This window comes from Passer domesticus, chromosome 12 (genome assembly GCF_036417665.1).
Source record: "Passer domesticus isolate bPasDom1 chromosome 12, bPasDom1.hap1, whole genome shotgun sequence".
Classification (NCBI taxonomy): Eukaryota; Metazoa; Chordata; class Aves; order Passeriformes; family Passeridae; genus Passer; species Passer domesticus.
The window spans coordinates 17,881,015-17,898,584 of record NC_087485.1 but is presented as its reverse complement, the minus strand read 5'-3'; the positions used below and the strand labels follow the sequence as shown (position 1 = coordinate 17,898,584).

Sequence of the window (17,570 nt, the reverse complement as noted above, 5' to 3'; positions counted from 1 at the left end):
CTCTGTGAGACAGCTCTAGCATTGGTATGGTGCTGTTCATAGACTTGACTTTTCCCCCTCACTGCAATGTTTCCTCCTTACAAACTGACCTGAAGGTGTGCTGGGTTTTGCCAGGCTGTGGGATTGCACACTGACACAGCTGGGGAAGTATGACACAAGGGAGAAATCAGCTGTATCCCCTTAAAAAAGTCCCTTTCCAGCCCACCTTGTAGGTTTTTGACAGAATAAAGGAGAGCAGCTCACAATGTTTTGGAATAGTTACTTAATATTTTTAATCTGTTGTGCATTCCTTGAATTTGAGGTGTTCTGGATGTAAAATGAATAAGCAATGCCTTGCCTAGGGCAGGAAGATATCTGCTTCATTTCAGGCACTAGTCCAATTTCCTAAAAAAATTCACTTATAAGATTCACTTATAAGATAGGTGAAAAATGTCTCACTGATTGACCAGTCATTGGAAAGCCAAAAGTTCAAAAGACTTATAATATTTTTATCATGTATATGATGAGTTATATAAAGGACGAAGAAATGTGACATTTACAGAGAACAGAAAACTTGTTTTCCTAGTGGTGCTAGTCCTACAGTCTTGACAAATCTTTCAGGCGCATAGACATTTTATTTTCAAGGATATCTACTAAACAACACCAAACTCTTGTAAAAGAGATTGGCATTAAGGGCAGGTAGGAATTTGCACTGCCAAGGATCCACCCTCAGCCAGTGCAGGTTGCCAAAGGGTCTCATGAGCTGCTGTGGCACAGATGTGGTGGAGGGTGCCAGGAGAGCCTGAGCTGCCTGATCAGGACCCTGTCCTGCAGAAAGCACTGCAGCTGCTGTGTCAGCCCATGGTGGCATGAGCAGCATGAAGTCTCAGTTCTAATAAAGAATAAAAAGCAAATCTTACCTATTTTGAAGCCTGTGAGGTAGGTAGGTGTGACCTAACATCTGGCTTGCACTCTCTATGCAGGAAACTACAAAGAGTTGACACCAAGCAATGCATTCAGATTTTGGATGACTCCATCTGTGGGACATTTAGCATTAGCTTTTCTTCAAGGGTCCTTTGCATTCAGTGGCTGGAACTTCTTGAACTATGTCACAGAGGAGCTGGTTGATCCCCGCAGGCAAGTATCCACTCCTTGATGCTCTCCCTGGAGGGCTGAGACTTTGGAGCTGTCTGGTAGCATTGCTCATTTCATAAGAGGCTGCAATGGCATTCCATGTCCCTGGGACTGGTCCTTCTAAAGGAGAGAGAGTTTTGTTCAGAACAGATAGCAGGACTTTACAGAAACATGGAATTAGGTATGAACTGAATGGAAGCAGCCCACAGACAAGGCAGTACCTTTATGTCACTATTCAATCATATTCAACCTTCCATAGCAGAAAATTAACCATGGGTGAGGTGCCACACAAGTATCTGCAGCAAGAATCTTCTTTGTCTTAAAAAAGTTGAATAATCCTGGAAGTTGCTTTGCTTTTTCACCCAAAGCTTCCCACAGACACCTGAAAGGGATGATTGGCTGTGCAGTGAAAGTGGCACTCTGTGCCCCTCCTGCCAAGGCAGCTTACCCTGGGTCACTGCTGATCCTGGCTGTGGGAAGGGCTTGCAAAGGATTTATCACAAGCAGGCTGAGAGGGCTGGAGGGAAAGGGAATTTTAGTTCAGCAAAGCTTAAATGTTTCAGCATTTCTGAGTTAATAAAGTGGAATGGCAAATGTCAGGAGCAGCTCTTGGAGCATTAGTTACTTCTGAGCATCCAGTGCACACAGCAATTAAACAACAAGAAATGTAAACTGTTACAGCTTGGATGGGAAGGAATTAAAGCTACAGCCTTATGAACATCTCTGCACACCAGCAAGTGGCAAAGTGTGTGTCCAGAAATCTTGGCAGGAATAAAGAAAATGTGGTAATTATTAAACAACAATATTTTAATGGGCCACCATGATTTCAAAGCTGGATAATAAAAAAGTTATTATTTAAATAAGGTAAATATGGCCTTAGTTGAGAAATAAAGAGAGAATGGAGCAAATGGCTTTTTTTTAATTATTATTATTGTTGCAGCCTTAGTGGAGAAATTAAAGTATTAAAAAAATTGGACAAACAAAACTACTTCCTACTAAATCTATTCAAATTCACAAGGTTAAACATGCTTTCTAAAAACTTTATTCCCAAATCTGACACAGAGAGAAAAATGCATTCTGTTAGCCACAGACCAGCTCAGGTGTGCACCTCTAGGAAGGCTCTGGGCTGGAGATAAGTGCATCTGTTCTACTGTAAGCTGTATGTCCTGACCAGGTTCAGGGCACACAATGGGCCAGGGCAGCAGCTGAACAGCAGGATCCCCTTCCTTTTCAGAGCAGGTGAAGGTAAAGCAAAGCAAGACATTTTATTCCCCAGGGTGCTGTCCCCAGGGCTTTTGGGTGTTCCATTTTTCAGTACCGCTCTGTGCCAGTCCCAGTCAGAGTCCCAAGGGAGCTCCTGCTATCTGTCCCCCGGAGCTCCCTGCAGACACAGCATTCCATTGTGGCCTTCCCTAACCTGCAGTGGTCAGAGAGCTGGGGGAAGCTCTGCTTCCCTCAGAAAACACCAAGGAACCACCCAAATGCATGACTGCCCCAGGCCCCACACAGTTGTCGTGGTCTCGCTGTGCATGACTGTAATTTCTTATCTACCCTCCTCATTCTTTTACTAGGAACCTGCCTCGTGCCATATTCATATCCATCCCATTGGTGACATTTGTGTACACGTTCACCAACATTGCATATTTCACTGCCATGTCTCCCCAAGAGCTCTTGTCCTCCAACGCTGTGGCGGTAGTAAGTAAAACCATTCCCTGGATGTGTCAAACACACTTTGATTTCAGTGCTCTGCTTTGCAGTGTGTTTCAGTTTCTCTGCCTTCTGTTGCTTTAGACATTTGGTGAAAAGTTACTGGGCTATTTTTCCTGGGTTATGCCAGTCTCAGTGGCCCTATCTACATTTGGAGGAATAAATGGATACCTTTTTACCTCATCAAGGTTAGATGGAGTACAATTTTATGAACATTATCTGATTTGGGGAGGGGCTGTTTTAATTGCATTTGCTAGAGAAATGCTAGCTAGACATTTTGGATGTTGTAGAGCATGAGTTTGTTGTTGGGTGTGTTGGATACAATCAGTTGTGAATTATTCTGTTTCAAATCAGCAAATGTAATATTGAATCATGAAATTTCTTGCAAATTAACCCTCATGAGTTATTGAAAGTGTTTGCAGATGTGGAATAATTCACAGAAAGAGCCAAACACAGCTTTGGCATGGAACCAAAGTAATTTTATGTCAATAAAGTTCCAGTAGCTCACAGCTAAACTGTGCTTTGCTCAAGGAGGAGTTTTAGGGCCTGGTGCTGTACTCAGTTACAGGCATTTTAATGCTGGAAAATCACCTTTCAAGCAAGATGCTTTGCATGCATACTGCTGATATTTGGGCCAGAATCTGTAAAGTCTGTAAGAGTGTAATCAATAAAGTCTGTTTATAATAACTGACCTGTCTTAATTTAATTTAGAAGTTACAAAGTTTTTTGAGAAAACAGCTGAAGTACCTTGGGAAAATTATTTTTCCCAACCATTTCATGGGTATGATGAAATGCAACAAATTGGAGTGCATATGTAACAGGCTATACACTAAAAAGTGAAAACTAAGGCATGTTAAACCTTATCCAAACCCCTTTTGACACTGTAAATACCCACACAACCTTCAGAGCATTCACCCCTCACTGGGTAAAGAGACAGCTCTGGCCAGCAGATAGTCCTTGGAGGTATTCTGGCATCTCAGAGCAGGTCTGTTCCCAGGTGACATTAGCTGTTAAAGGCCTTGTACCCTGCAGGGTTTAGTTTAAATACCCTTCCCCAGGGACACAGCTGCTGTCTCTGCAGCCACAGCTCCTTTCCATGAGAAAACCAGAGCAGTGGTTGAGATAAGAGGTGTTGTGTGGCTAGGGACTGGAGAGGCTGTTGCACACCCAGTGGATTCATCATTACCCTTCTTATTTCCAGGCTGTGTTTCTCTGGTGCTCGGGAAGGCCACTTGCCAAGTTTGCTGGCCATGATCCACGTCAAGAACTGCACTCCCATCCCTGCCCTTCTCATCTGTGTAAGTTACTGTCCCCCTCTGTCACCATGCAACCTGCTTTTAGAAACACCAAACCCCCAAGAGGAGCTGGAAAAACCCTTGAGAGGTGGCTTTACCCCTGAATCAGTGTGTCACCCTGAATGGCAGCTGGCAGGTGCCAGCTGAGCAGCTCCATCTGCCCCAGAGCCTTCAGCCTCAGAAATAACTCCTCCTCCTCCTCCCAGTCCCCTCGGCACCTGAAGAGTTTCCCTCATAACCTGAGCTGCAGTGTAAGCTCATTAATTCTTGTCCTGCAGCAAGAGACAGGGACTGGCTTTTGAAACAGAGATACTTCATTTAAGAAAAGACAAGTTCCTTAGACCAACGTTGCCTGCTTTCCACCAGAATCTGGAAACCTCCATGGTCACTGATCCCACTCCAGCAAGGCAGCTTTAGGTCCTGGCACCACAGCCAGAGATATGGGGAGCCCCAGGAAAAGGACAAAGTGCTCCAAAAATTACTTTCAACAACCAAGACACCTTGTGAGGGATAGCCAGGCAGTTCTCTGAGAGCCACAGGTATTTCATTCCACAGGCCAAAAAATGAAGTAGTGACAATGATTATTGTAGGGAATCTGCTGAATGGCACACCAGGCAGACAAGAGGTCACCTGCAAAGCCCAGACACCAAGGGGCCAGCTGTGAGGAGTGCTGGGGATCCAGTTCCTGCTGTGCTCCCATGGGAAAAAGATTCCCCTCACTTTTCAGACAGTACAAATTTCCACAAAACTAATGACTTAGGGAAGTTATTATTCAAAACAGATTTGTATGCTTTTATTGATAGTGCAGCTGGAATGTGTGAAGGGTTTTACAGGGGCATAGAAAATGACAAAGAGAAAAATTATTTGTGCTGCTGCTGTCCATGGCCACAGGACCCAAGCAAAGGAATTCCCCAAAGGCCATTTCCTTGAAATCTTGGCTGCATCAACAGCTGCCAACTGCAGATTTGCCACTGATATCAAAACCACGAGGGTTTGACCCCAGATACTCTAGAAAGATGCATGTTTACATGTCTCCTGGCTCTAACAGCAATTCTGGCACAATACACCCATTATTTCACCAAATAAGATTTTTTTTTTCCACCATAAAAGCTCATTCTGCTTTTATGACAAAATATGCATTTTATTGAGGTTTTATGGCATTCCTGGGGCTTAATGCCCCATCACAAACATCTTGTGTATTGCCCATTGAAGGTTTGGGGTAAACTGCCCTGGGCAGACATCATGGGATGGGATCCTGTGTTCTGCAGGGGCAGAGCTCCTTTGTCCTTAAAAATACACCAGCTGAAACAACAGCTGAGTGTCAGGGGCTGTTTCTCTGTGGAGCAGCCCCAAGAAGAGCAGGCTGCCTGTGGGGTTGGCTGATCCATGCCATGCTAACCCCCTTGAACCACGGTGCAAATCACAGAACCAGCATGGCACATTAATTCATCGTTTGAAGGTGTTTTAATGCAGCTCAGTGCACATCAAATGCTGTTAGGAAATAGTTATTTCTTAACAAATAGAAGGATACTACTAGTGTAGTGTAAGCAGCTACAGCAGCAAACAGGGCTACAATTTAGGCAAACCAAATTAATACATCAGGTTCCTTGTCTCTTCCATGGAATCATACCTAGCTCTCTGCATGGAGAGCAGTTTTTTTGTACATCAAGAATGCCTATTTCAACACTACCAATGAGACCTTTATTTTCACTGATTTACTTTTTTAGTTCCAAAAATCAAGGGGCCAAGCTAAATGTAACACTTGGACTGCAGTTTTTTTGCAGGATGGTGGGGAGTGATTCAATGGAAGATTCAGCTAGGTGTGATTCAATGGAAGAGACAAGAAACCTGATGTATTAATTAGGCTTGCCTAAATTGTGGCCCTGTTTGCTGTTGTAGCTGCCTACACTCTACTATTAGTATCTATTTGTTCAGAAATAACTATTTCCTAGCAGCATTTTCTGCAGGATGGTGGGGAGTGGCAGCACTCACCTTCAGCCACGGGGGGATGGCACCCACACTGTGAGTGGATCTGACACCTCAGGGTCACCCACACATGGATCTTGCCACTCAAGAGCCATCACTGCAAAGCCCTCAGTGGCAGCAGGGAGTTGCACACGTGTGACACAGTGACACTGCAGGGGAGAGCAGAGACTGTGTTGTATGACAGTCAGATATGAGATGGTGCCCAATTTTAAATCCATTTTGTGGTCAGACAGTTCACGGTGTTGAAATCCCCCTGCCAAGCCTGCAAGTCTTTAAATATGGGAACAGAGGGACCAACAGGGTGTGTGGCTGTGGTGGTGCTCAGTTCCTTTGCTGGAGGTGCAGAAACCTTCCCTCCTGGGAGGAATTTACTGTGGAAAGAGCTAATTGAGAAAAAAGAGACAGAAGCACAAAGGGAGTCTGGATCAACACAAACCAAATCTTGAGCACTCTCTGGAAGGATCTGGATATTTAGTTTCCCTGAGGCTCTGGGCCCCAGTGTTCACTGGGCTGGTATTTTGTGCAGGTGAGTGCTCAGCCCCTGTGGTAGCCAAGAGTGGGTGGGGGGCTCGAGGAGCAGTGCCCTGGCCCCCAAATCAGCTCTCCTGGGCTTACAGTATTGGTGCCTTTTTGCTGGTCCCAAAATCACAAGCTAGACACAGGTGCTAAAAAGGAGTTACCTTCACAAGGACCCCCAGGTGCACAACTCACTCGGTTGAAGGCGACGAAGATGCACACGTAACATCAAGTGCATACAATTTCCATATGTTTAGCAAATTACCATAACTGACAAGAAACCCCATAAATGATGAGGCAATCCCCCTCAGGTCAACCCTTTCTGAATCTCCCCCCCAATTAGATAGGACCTAAACTTTGTTAATGAAAATGTGTCTCAGAGAGATGGTTTTAACCTTGGCTTTCCAGAAAATCTAAACTTGGACCCCCAGCTTGGAGCCACTGGGGAATTTATTTTGTCTTTCTGTCTAATAGAGTAGGTAAAAAGCTAGCTATCAATACTATAATAGTGTATATAATATAAAGCACTACAAATGTATGTGTACAGAATATAGAGAGAATATAAAAACAAAAAAGGTGAAAATCAATTCCCTATCAGCATTGGGCAGACATAGAGTTCAAAAAAGCAAGCAAAAGCAAGGAAATGTCCACCACCCATCTGCCAGTTTCCAAACATTAGTACTGCTCATAAGATTGATGATGCTGATCAGCTGTGACATGAGGCAGCAAGAGAAAGGGCAAACCTCTAATTCTTTATAATACACAGAGCACCTGCAACAGCACAGTGCCTGAAACACAAAATGTAAAGTCTAAAGAACCCTTTCACCTGGAGTCCTCACCACAAAGTTCAACAGCTTTTAAGACACTTCGCAGAAAAAGGTGGAGTGGGAGGTTTGCCAGCCTTCCCATCCCTTCCTGCCTACTCATGGGCAGCAGAGACACCTGTGCCAGCACCCCAGGGTGTTTTTAAACAGACCCTCTAGCCTCTGGCTTCAGCATGCCCCAAATCACCCCAAATACCCATTTAGCCCCAGCCCTGGTGGCACAGCCCTGGGGTAAGGAACAGAGCCCCAGGAAGCAGCACACACTCAGCAGGTGCCACAAACAAAGGGATTTTTTAATGCTTTAATGGGATTTCTGCTTTGTTTTGCTGCTTTTAAGCTGCCTTTTGCAATAATGGCTGAAGAAGGCTGTGCTTCCTCTCTTTGCAGTGTCTGGCCACGCTCATCATCATGCTGGTTGGAGACACATACACGCTCATCAACTACGTGTCGTTCATTAACTACCTCTGCTATGGAGTGACCATTATAGGCCTGATTGTTTTACGCTGGAAGAAACCCAAAATCTTCAGACCTATCAAGGTGACACTGTTACAGCTACATTTCTGGGTTGTAATAGTCGTGCAAAGGGTGGGATGGGGACACCTCCCAGACCATGTCCCAGGCAGGTCTCTTGTGAACTTGTTGGGATGGGCAGAGGGGAGAACGGTGGTGGAGGGAAGGGGACACAGCCTGGGGGGCCTGGAGCCTGCCCTGCCTGCAGCCCCCCACCCCACAGCCACTGCTCTGCACAGTCCTGCTCTGCTCTGCTCTCTCCTGGTAGGTGAACCTCCTCATCCCCATCACCTACCTGGCGTTCTGGGCCTTTCTGCTGGTCTTCAGCTTGTACTCCGAGCCCATCGTCTGTGGGGTTGGACTCATTATCATTTTAACTGGAGTGCCAGTGTTTTTCCTTGGAGTCTACTGGAGAAATAAACCAAAGTGTGTAAATAGGCTAATAGGTAAGCCAGCACTGTCTGCCTCCCTGCTTAAATTCTGTCTTCTGTGTTTTGGTTGTGCTTGGTTTTTAATCACTTTGCTCCGAGGTGAGGACTTTCAAACAGGACGCTGCAGCCCTCTGCTCTCACTGGAGGGTTTCTGCCAGCTGCACTTGGCTCCACTGCCAGCAGCTCCCCATGGCCAGTGGTCACTGCAGCTGGGCTGACACAGTGCCAGGAGGGCAGCCATGCCGTGCCATGCCATGCCATGCCATGCCATGCCATGCCATGCCATGCCATGCCATGCCATGCCATGCCATGGATGCCATCCCACGGATGCCATCCCATCCCATCAGCCTGCCAAGGCAGCACTGGCAGCGCTGTGAGGGGCTGGGGAAAGGTGTCCCTAAAGCTGTCCCACCTTCACTTGCCCTGCTTCAGGAACACTTGGCTGACTGAGCTGGAGAGAGAAGGGTTGGAGGGGGCACTCAGGGCTGGGCAGATCCTTCCCACGTGGCTCCAGCATCACATTTTTGTGTAGAAGACCCCACTAACCACCCAGTAACGCTGGTGATTTGCTCCTTGCAGAGTCCCTGACGTGCTGGGGGCAGAAGCTGTGCTTTGTGGTGTACCCTCAGTGTGGAAGTGCAGAGGAGGACACCTCCTCAGCCCACTCCTGGCGGCTGGTGAGCGAGACAGCAGGGAGGAAATCACAGCAGCGTGGCCTGTGAGGCTGAAGTGGCTTCTTGTTTACATGCTGATTTTTGAAAAAAAAGCTTTTCTGGAAAAAAAAATTGTTTTAGAGCACCAGTAGTGAAGCCCATAAAATGAGCTACATCCTTTATGGCCTCTGTAGCTTTTAGTTATTCCCTAAGGAAAAAAAAAAAAAAAAGAAAAGAAAAAAAGAAAATAAATAAAATGTAAAATAAGGAGCTGGTTGGTTGTTTTTTTTTTTTTTTTTTTTCCTGGCAGCGTTCTTGCTCAGCAGGGGAAAGCAGCACAGACACAGCTCTGGAATACTGATTTTAGTCACCATGAGGGTCCACCAGAGACACACAAATTTAGGCATTTTAAAACTAGGGCAGTTCCCAACACAAAATCAAAGTACAGAAATCAAGAGAAAGCAAGGAGACCTCTTGCTGTCCCTGGGTGGGGGGAGTGCCAGGAAGGCACAACCCAAAGGATCAGCCCTCCACACAGCTGGAGCACATCCCCAGCCCAGCTCCAAAGAGCCAGGGCTGCGCTAGGCATGGACTGCAGAGTAAAAGCCACAGCACCAACAACCACCTGCAGCACCCCAGCAGCATCCTGGGACACAGCAAAAAGCACACAGAGGTAGGGATCTAAATCTCAGGTATCTCAGCTTTGCAGTGATCTAAATCTGAAGTGTCTCAGTTTTGTAGTGATCTAAATCTCAAGAAGCTCAGTTTTGCAGAGATCTAAACCTCAAGTATCTCAGCTTTGTACAGATCTAAATATTAAGTTTCTCAGCATTGCAGTGATCTAAATCTCATGTATCTCAGCTTTGCAGAGATCTAAATCTCAAGTATCTCAGCTTTGTACTGATCTAAATCTCCAGTGTCTCAGTTTTGTAGTGATGTAAATCTCCAGTGTCTCAGCTTAGCAGTGATCTAAATCCCAAGTGTCTCAGCTTTGCAGAGATGTAAATCTCAAGGCAGTGTTGTAGAGGTGGAGGGGGTTCCTGCAGCACCCAGGAACTCCTGCGGGAAGCTCCAGGTGCCAGCTGGGGAGGATGGAGATGGAGAGGTTTGCAGCAGGCTCAGCATGGAGCTCAAGGGAAACCCAGGAGAGGACCCTGCTGCTCCTCCTGTCTCTGGACGTGTCACCTTGCTCCAAGGACCAATTCCCCTTTTCAGCTGGGCTCAACCAAGTAACCAGCCTAAACCACTCACACATCAGATGCTCCTTAGAAAGTGTTTTGCATATTTTATTTGTGCCATACACCAGGAAAAAAAATCTCATTCATGCACCTAATTAATATATAGAGATTTGCTGCTGTAGCAGTATGGCCACTTCCACACCAAGGAATCTTCTAAAAATGCAAAATGTGAGAACAGCTCTGAGCTACTATTCTTTCACACTATTTGAAAACAAAACCTATCACATTCAGTAGCCTTGGTAACAGCCATCTGAATGTAATTTTAAAAGTATCTTTTCACGGCCCTGGCACAAAAATTACGGATTCATTATCTTAGTTAATTATTCAGAAAGACTTTTGTAAAATAGTAATAATAGTAGTAGTAGTAATAATAATAATATTATCTATATATTAAAATTTTATTCATCTCCATCTTCCAGATAGTAGATACTAAAAAGAAACACAGCTTACATTCTTCTCTTTGTATAAAGCTGTTAACTATGAGAGATTAAAATACATATTTAGCAAGAAAAAAGGTGTGGTTTTGTGTGTATATATGCACACCTGTAAAGAAAGATTCTACATTTTAAATAATAATATGAATATATAGTTTGTTAATGGGTATCATAAATATTCAAATTCATTCTTTCAATGCCTTTGCTAGTTTTCCCAGCTAGTGGAAAAATGAAATGTATTACAGCATCAGAAATACTGATTGCTTTCAGAACTGCTAAGTTTTGGCATGGGTTTATTTTTGTTTGTTTAAACAACTAAGGTAAGGAAATCAGCCAGCAAGGAAACTTTGCAGCTCTTGAGACAAATCTGTATGGTAATAAGAAAAGTAATAATAATAGTAATAGTATAATGCTGCAACAGCTACCAGGGCTTTTCTTGGCTGTTATTTAAGGAAATCAAAAGCAGAAATAAAGAACAAATTCATCATAATTGTTAGCTGAGTTTGGCTCAAGTCTTCCCTGGTTATAATGACATGCTTTCAAAGTAACAACATTTGGCCTTAAATCAGAAGGCTTAATTTAGAACAGGATGATTTACTAGACCTCATCTTTGAATTACATGCCAATCCCCAAAAAGTGTTCCATGATGTTTCATTTTTAGGAACAGCTTCATCTCTGCTCCCAGCATCACATACATTAAAGGCTTTGCAAAGGTTAGTGCCTAATGTGCAGAATTTCTAACCATAGAAATCAATGTACAAAATTAGAAATAGAAATTCATACGCTAAATGAAATTTAGCAGCACATTCAATCCATATAAGAGAGATTTTTCCTAAAGACAAAGCAACTAACCCCAAAGGAGGCATAATTACCAGTATTTTAAAGCCCACTGAACAAAAAGCCTTGAAACAGCTGACACTATCAGCATGTGGAGAGTACTGTGATACTTGATACAGAAAGGCAAGCTGCTTCCAACAGAAATGAGTTTAAATAAAGCTTGAATAGCAATGCAATGCTATGTAAGCCTATATATTTATGTAGCATAAAACACTAGGGGCTGTAATGCAGAAAATACTCCGGGGAGTACCACCTGTAAGTCAGCCTAAGGTAAAGTCAATAAAAATGTATTGGATTATTCTTACCGGATTTATCACAGGACTGAAAAAAGTGGTAACAGATACATCATCACTGTGCTACAAGCTTTGCAAGACAGAAGGGGAGAAGATAAAATTCCAGGAGCTGAGTGGGCACTGTTGGGCACACAGGGAGAAGGAGGCAGAGCTTCTGCTGGCTTGGCCACCCTCAAGCATTTTCAAAAACTTCATAAAGGATTTCAATGGCTTCCATTCCCATTAGTACATAAACCATAAGAGTTTGATCTCAGAAGGATCAAGGGACGAGACTCACAGAATATCCTGGGTTGGAAGGGGCCCACAAGGAACATGGAACCCAGCTCTGAGGGAACAGGCCCACATGGGATTGGGCTCAGCACCGTGCTGCTCCAGCCCAGAGCCTTCCTCCAGCCCAAGGACACGAGTTTAGTAATACATCTGACTTGGGAGCACCTTTCCAAAACATGGATCCAAAAACACGCAGAGCAGATTTCATCAGCCAGGCTCCACCAGCTCTGAAAGCACAAGCCCTGAGGCCGCTGTCAGCCCAGGGGAGGCGCTGGGCTGGGCAGGACAGAGCCACGGCCACAGCCCAGCTCCAAACAAGATAATTCTGTGGGAGAAACGTGCTGAGAGCTGAGTCAAACAAAATAATTCACCTTCAAAGGAAAGACAACGAATGAACAACCAACCAGCCCCCAACAGACGTGCTGTCCCACACTTCATAGGCAGAGGCCTTTGTCAAGGGATTTCTCACATTTCACTTACTGCTAAATCTTGGGGGAAAAAAATTGTTTGGTTTCCAGCCCCTCTGCACCAAGAACCAAATCAGAAACTGCTCACAGTTATTCCCCTGCTGAGGAGTTCTATGAGAGATATTGAAAGAAAAATGAAGGGTAAACTTCGCTTAGAATTTGTCTTTTCCTAAAGCTTTAGAGTTCAGAGAGTTGTGTCCTCTCTCCACCTCCAGCTGTGACTACAGGCAAACCAAACTCTGTTTTTAAACCTGTCCTTGGTTCTTGACTTCTCACCAGTGCTCTGTCTTCAATGAGAAACTTCTGCCCTTGGAAAATGGAAAAGGAAAATCCAAGAAGAAGGATTAGAAAGTGCGTAAGAAGATGCTGAGAGGCCAAAACCACATTTGTCTTAAAGTCCTACAGTAAAACAGAGGGATAGAAGGGAGGGAGATCCAGAGGGCATCATAAAGCAGGGAACACATGGAATGAAAGGGAATGAAATGTAAATCTCAGCCTCACCTCAGCCTTGGTAAGAACACAAGAGCCAGCATCTGAAGAGGGAAGAACAGCCCACTGAACTGTTTGCTAGGGTGACAGACTGACAAAGGACAGGACACGAGGTGTGCTGCCTGCAAGGCTCAGGTTCAGACAGCTGCTTGTACCAATTTTAAATCCTGGCACTTACCTGGGAGATTAAAACTCAACTTCCAGCCAGGTCCAAAAGTCTTGAATAAGCAAAAGCAGTTCTTCCTCTCAGAGAAAGGTCTGATTAAAAAGCACCCAATTTCCTTCAGGCTTCTCTTGTTTGTCCCTTGGTTTGCTGCAAGATATATCTATTGTACTGCACAGGCTGTCAAAACACTCAAGTATCATTTACAACTCAATTTCCATCTCATGGGTTATTCTCATTTCAGCCTCACATCAGGGTATGACGGTAAGGTTTGAAACATTAATGCTTCTGCCACGGTAGCTGAATGAGCATTTCATGGCAAAACAAAACCAAAGCCAAGCCAAGCCAAGCCTTTCTGCTGGGCTAGAAGGTGGTATCCCTCTGCATCAAGCTGCATCCTTGCATCCTTCCATCTGGGATCATCACCAAGTCTGTCCAATTCTCTTCATTACAGATAAAGATTTCCAAGTCTGTGGAACACAGTCAACACAAAATAACTCAGCCTTCACCTTCTTCTGACAAAGAGCAGGACAGAGCCAGCCTAGCTCTATGACATGAGAAACATCAGCAAAACAAGCATTGACCTCACAAAAGGGAGAGGCTGTACTTCAGAAATTTTTTTTAACCACCCTAAGAGTCGTACACTTCAGGCCTTCTTTTTTTTTTTTTTTTTTTTTAACTTGGGCTATATAAATACATACACACCAAACGCAGCTGTATACAACAGTGAATTTCCTAGAACCAAGATTTCACATGTATTATTTAAAAAGTGACATCCCTTTGACCAGCTTCAGCTACCAGAAATAGCAGATGATAAAAAATCCCCAGAGGTACCAAAAACCAAACCAAAATACACCCTCCCCCACCAAATTCATGTCCACACATGGAGTCATGGGTCAAGCTAAGACATGGGAACAGTTCAGGAATCCCCAGGCTTAGTCGTTAAGAGTGACAGTCAGGAACCCACAGGCTCTGGGCATGTAAAATTTTATTAAAAATTAAGAGATCCAAAGCAAGGCAAAGCACAGAGATGCCCAGCACCTTTCTTGCTTAGTGTCTTGCTCAGTAGTGCAGGAAGCAGCAGTAGACACTGACAAACATGATGCCATACCTGAATCATATGCCTGCACACATGCTATGGTAAAATTAAAACCCAAATAAAAAACAAACAAAAAAGACAAAAAGCAGAGAACAGAAATAGAGAACAAGTATGCTTAAGGGATGTTGCAGAGTAATAGACAAGCAGGAAAGTATCAGAATTTCTAACAGAAATATTCCCTGCTTTAACAGCAGTAGAGGAAATATTAAGAGAATCATTTTTCCCCTTTATGCTGCCTATGAGCTTGCATTCTTTTTATACCAGTAGCTATTCTCAATTCAGAGGGGTTTTTTAGAAGGGTTGTTTGGGGTTTTTTTTTGCTTGCTTAGACAGGGGAATTTTATATCTTAAAAAACCAAAACTAACCCAACAACTTAAACACTTTGTTTCCTGTCTACAAAAATCTTTAAAGAGTGCAGAAAAACACTGTTGAAGTAACAAAAATTTTAACATATTTACTCGCTGATTAACTTAAGGTTGTATAGTCTTTAAAATGTGGTATTTCCACTTTTTTTCTACTTTTAGGAAGTTCTGAATACCAGGAGGCAGTTTATATGAACCAGAACTGAGGTGCCTTCAAGGATGGTAGATTCCCTGTTTAACCCTTACAAGAGAAGGGCAGACACACACTAAGGCAGACTTTGTGATTTTCACAGGTATTGACATTCCAGGGCACTGCAGTGCACCTCTCTGTGCTCACAGTGCCAACAGAGAGATTTCTTCTGTGAAATTAATACTGAATTTGTGGCTCCTGCCTTCAGGGGGTGGGCCAGGAGAGAAAACTGCCCTGCAGCACACAGGAGTCAGAGCTTACACAGAGCACCAGGCTTGCACTTCTCATTAATGCAAACTATAGTCCAGTAATGGGGGCTGTGAACACTTCTGTATGGTTCAACATCAAATTTTCACTAACCTGGATTTTTTTAAGTTTCTAAAAGTAAAGCCTTCTCAGTAAAATTTTCACTGAGTTACCAAATGAATCAATACACAAAATATGTATGATACATGTAAGAAATAATGTGAAGTTACCCATCTTAGCTGTTCAGGGTTGCTCCCAAAATACAGCAGTACTCTGAAGTACATATTTCAATCTTATGAGCCTTATGGTAGTGCTGGTGTAAGGTATGGCATGATCAGCATTATTTTATTAGAGAAATATTTTTCTCTTACAGAAATAAATATACATGTATTTCTTCATACCTACACAAAATAAACCTTTAATCTTCCTCCTAGGTGTACTTAACCACCTTACACTTACAAGGTTCTGGATTTAAAATTACCTCTAGACAAAAAAAAAGTAAAAACAAAGACACTAAAACCTGTAGCCTCTGATGGAAACAACTACTCTGGCAGTGCAAAAACTACAGTACATGGCCTTGCAAAAGTGGAATGTACCCAAAATGTTTACAAATGCTAGAAAAGCAAGATCTCTTTCAAAACTATATTTTCTTTGATGAAATGAGTTCTGATCACAGAAGAACCTGGAAAAAAGTACTGAGCAGTATTTATTTAATGCAGCCACAACTCTTGTTATGCATTTTGCCACAAGCCCTTCCTGGTATTAATGCCCTTAAGAATTTGAATCTTCTAACTCTGGAATGCACAGTATGAAACCAATTTGCAATAGAAGAGGGAAAAAAGAAACCACTTCTATTTAATTCTTCTGTATTACATTTCAGTAGGCCAAAGTCCTATTCCTTGCTTGTTTCAAGGCAGTCTCCTAAAGAGTCCTAATGAAAGATCCAGGGCAAAATATAGCCCATTTAAAGGAAAAAATCGTTGACACTGATGTAAACTGTTCACTGCAGGAGTCTGTTTGCCTTTACAGCCAGGAAAGTTCTGTGAGCAGCAGAACTCAGGCCCACAGATGCCCAAGTTCAGTTAATAACTCTGGACAACTTGAATTCCTATAACAGCAAACAGGTTTTGGAGCACTTGGATGTTTCCAGAGCAGCAGCATCAACTTCCTTGTTAGCTCCCTTATAAAGCATTTCTGTGTGTCACTGTGTCATGGGGGAATTGAAGCAGAGCTCTTGTCAGAGCAGGGAGAGTCTGGCCACCACAGCAGGACCAAGCCACCACACAGCAGAGTTCTGTCATTCTGCAGGGACTCCTCGTCAAGCAATGCCTCCTTCTTACAAGTAAATCACTTCCTTACTATTAATTACACTCTGAAAAACAAAAAGGCACCAGTTTACATTTAAGTGTGTACAATCTACAGTGTCAGCTTTAAAAATGGCACTGATGTAATTCAGTTCTTCCAAAAAAAAAAGCAAAATAACATTCTGTAAAAATAAATAAAACCACTGGCTTATACATCTGCACTTAGGCAGCAGATTTACAAAGTTGTGAGAGATTTTATTTCAAAATAAACCAGCAGTCTGATCCTGATCAAGTGCTCAGTGCTTCCCAGTGCAGCCCCAAATGCTGTAAAGCCTCAGTGTGCTGCAGGCACTCTCGAAGTGGTACCAGCAGACTCAAAGAGCTCCTGGAAACACAGGAGAGGAGAGGACAAAGGGTAGAGAAGGAGGAAACAATTCTGCAACACTCACAACATCACCATGAAGAAAATGCAACACATGACAATGCAAAAAATAAATATTGCTGCAACTAAGACTCAGTGCACTTATACCAAACACTGCTACACTCTCCTCACAAAGCTTTAGTAGCTAATACAGCTGGTTTCATTCTGGGTATTCCACACAGAAAATTTGGATTTAGTGGACACTTTAAGGAACATATGGCCATCAAAACATTTCTGAAGGGAGCAAAAGAAGTGAGCAGTTTCTGTAAAAGAGGAAGCTATAAGGGATTTTAATTCCTCCTAAGCATGTTTAATTAAAATTATTAAGTTTTAATTAAATTATTATGCCTAAAAAAGATAATGTTATTTGTAGCTTAGTACTCAGAGTTGCAATGACTGGTGTCTGCCCCAGGTTCCAAGAGAGTTCTCTAGTCCAGTAAGACCACTGAAAGGCAAAAAAACACTGAATGCAGAGCGAGTAAAAGTACAAAAGAAATACCAGAGGATGGAGATGCCTCCAAACTGCAGTGACACATTCCTGTTCTGCTATTCACTAACATCACATACCGGCCTCCTTCTGCCCCATGCAGTTCAGGAACAGCAACAGTGACATAAACATGTCCCATTTAGCCTTGTACTGCACCCACTGTGGCATTAAAGCACACCCATTTTTAGTGAGGAAGTTGGGAGCACAGACATACCACCTATCATTGAAGTGCTC

General features: G+C 43.4%; 1 protein-coding gene and 1 long non-coding RNA gene across 6 annotated transcripts in view; one reads left to right on the top strand and one right to left on the bottom strand.

The window, feature by feature from the left end:
* SLC7A10 (solute carrier family 7 member 10) overlaps positions 1-9,305 on the top strand; it is a 39,856-nt gene extending 30,551 nt beyond the window's left edge. The window contains exons 5-11 of one of the 2 annotated variants that reach the window (XM_064386883.1): positions 963-1,116; positions 2,685-2,808; positions 2,905-3,008; positions 4,022-4,118; positions 7,829-7,978; positions 8,220-8,397; positions 8,962-9,305. In XM_064386883.1, the coding sequence (XP_064242953.1) occupies positions 963-1,116; positions 2,685-2,808; positions 2,905-3,008; positions 4,022-4,118; positions 7,829-7,978; positions 8,220-8,397; positions 8,962-9,104 (950 nt within the window). In that variant the 3' untranslated portion in view covers positions 9,105-9,305. The remainder of the gene's footprint in view (positions 1-962; positions 1,117-2,684; positions 2,809-2,904; positions 3,009-4,021; positions 4,119-7,828; positions 7,979-8,219; positions 8,398-8,961) is intronic. The other variant, XM_064386884.1, reaches the window with a different exon arrangement.
* On the bottom strand, positions 248-13,761 carry LOC135279467 (uncharacterized). Of its 4 annotated transcripts, none has more exons than XR_010346691.1 (5): positions 13,242-13,761; positions 13,076-13,107; positions 12,479-12,882; positions 8,247-8,359; positions 1,093-1,233 (listed from the first exon to the last, which is right to left on the bottom strand). It is a non-coding gene; the product is annotated as an uncharacterized LOC135279467 (long non-coding RNA). The 4 variants fall into 4 exon arrangements; XR_010346692.1 differs by having other exon boundaries at positions 12,479-12,877; XR_010346690.1 differs by lacking the exons at positions 13,076-13,107; positions 13,242-13,761 and adding an exon at positions 248-384 and having other exon boundaries at positions 900-1,233; positions 12,479-13,000.
* Between the last annotated feature and the right edge of the window lie 3,809 nt (positions 13,762-17,570).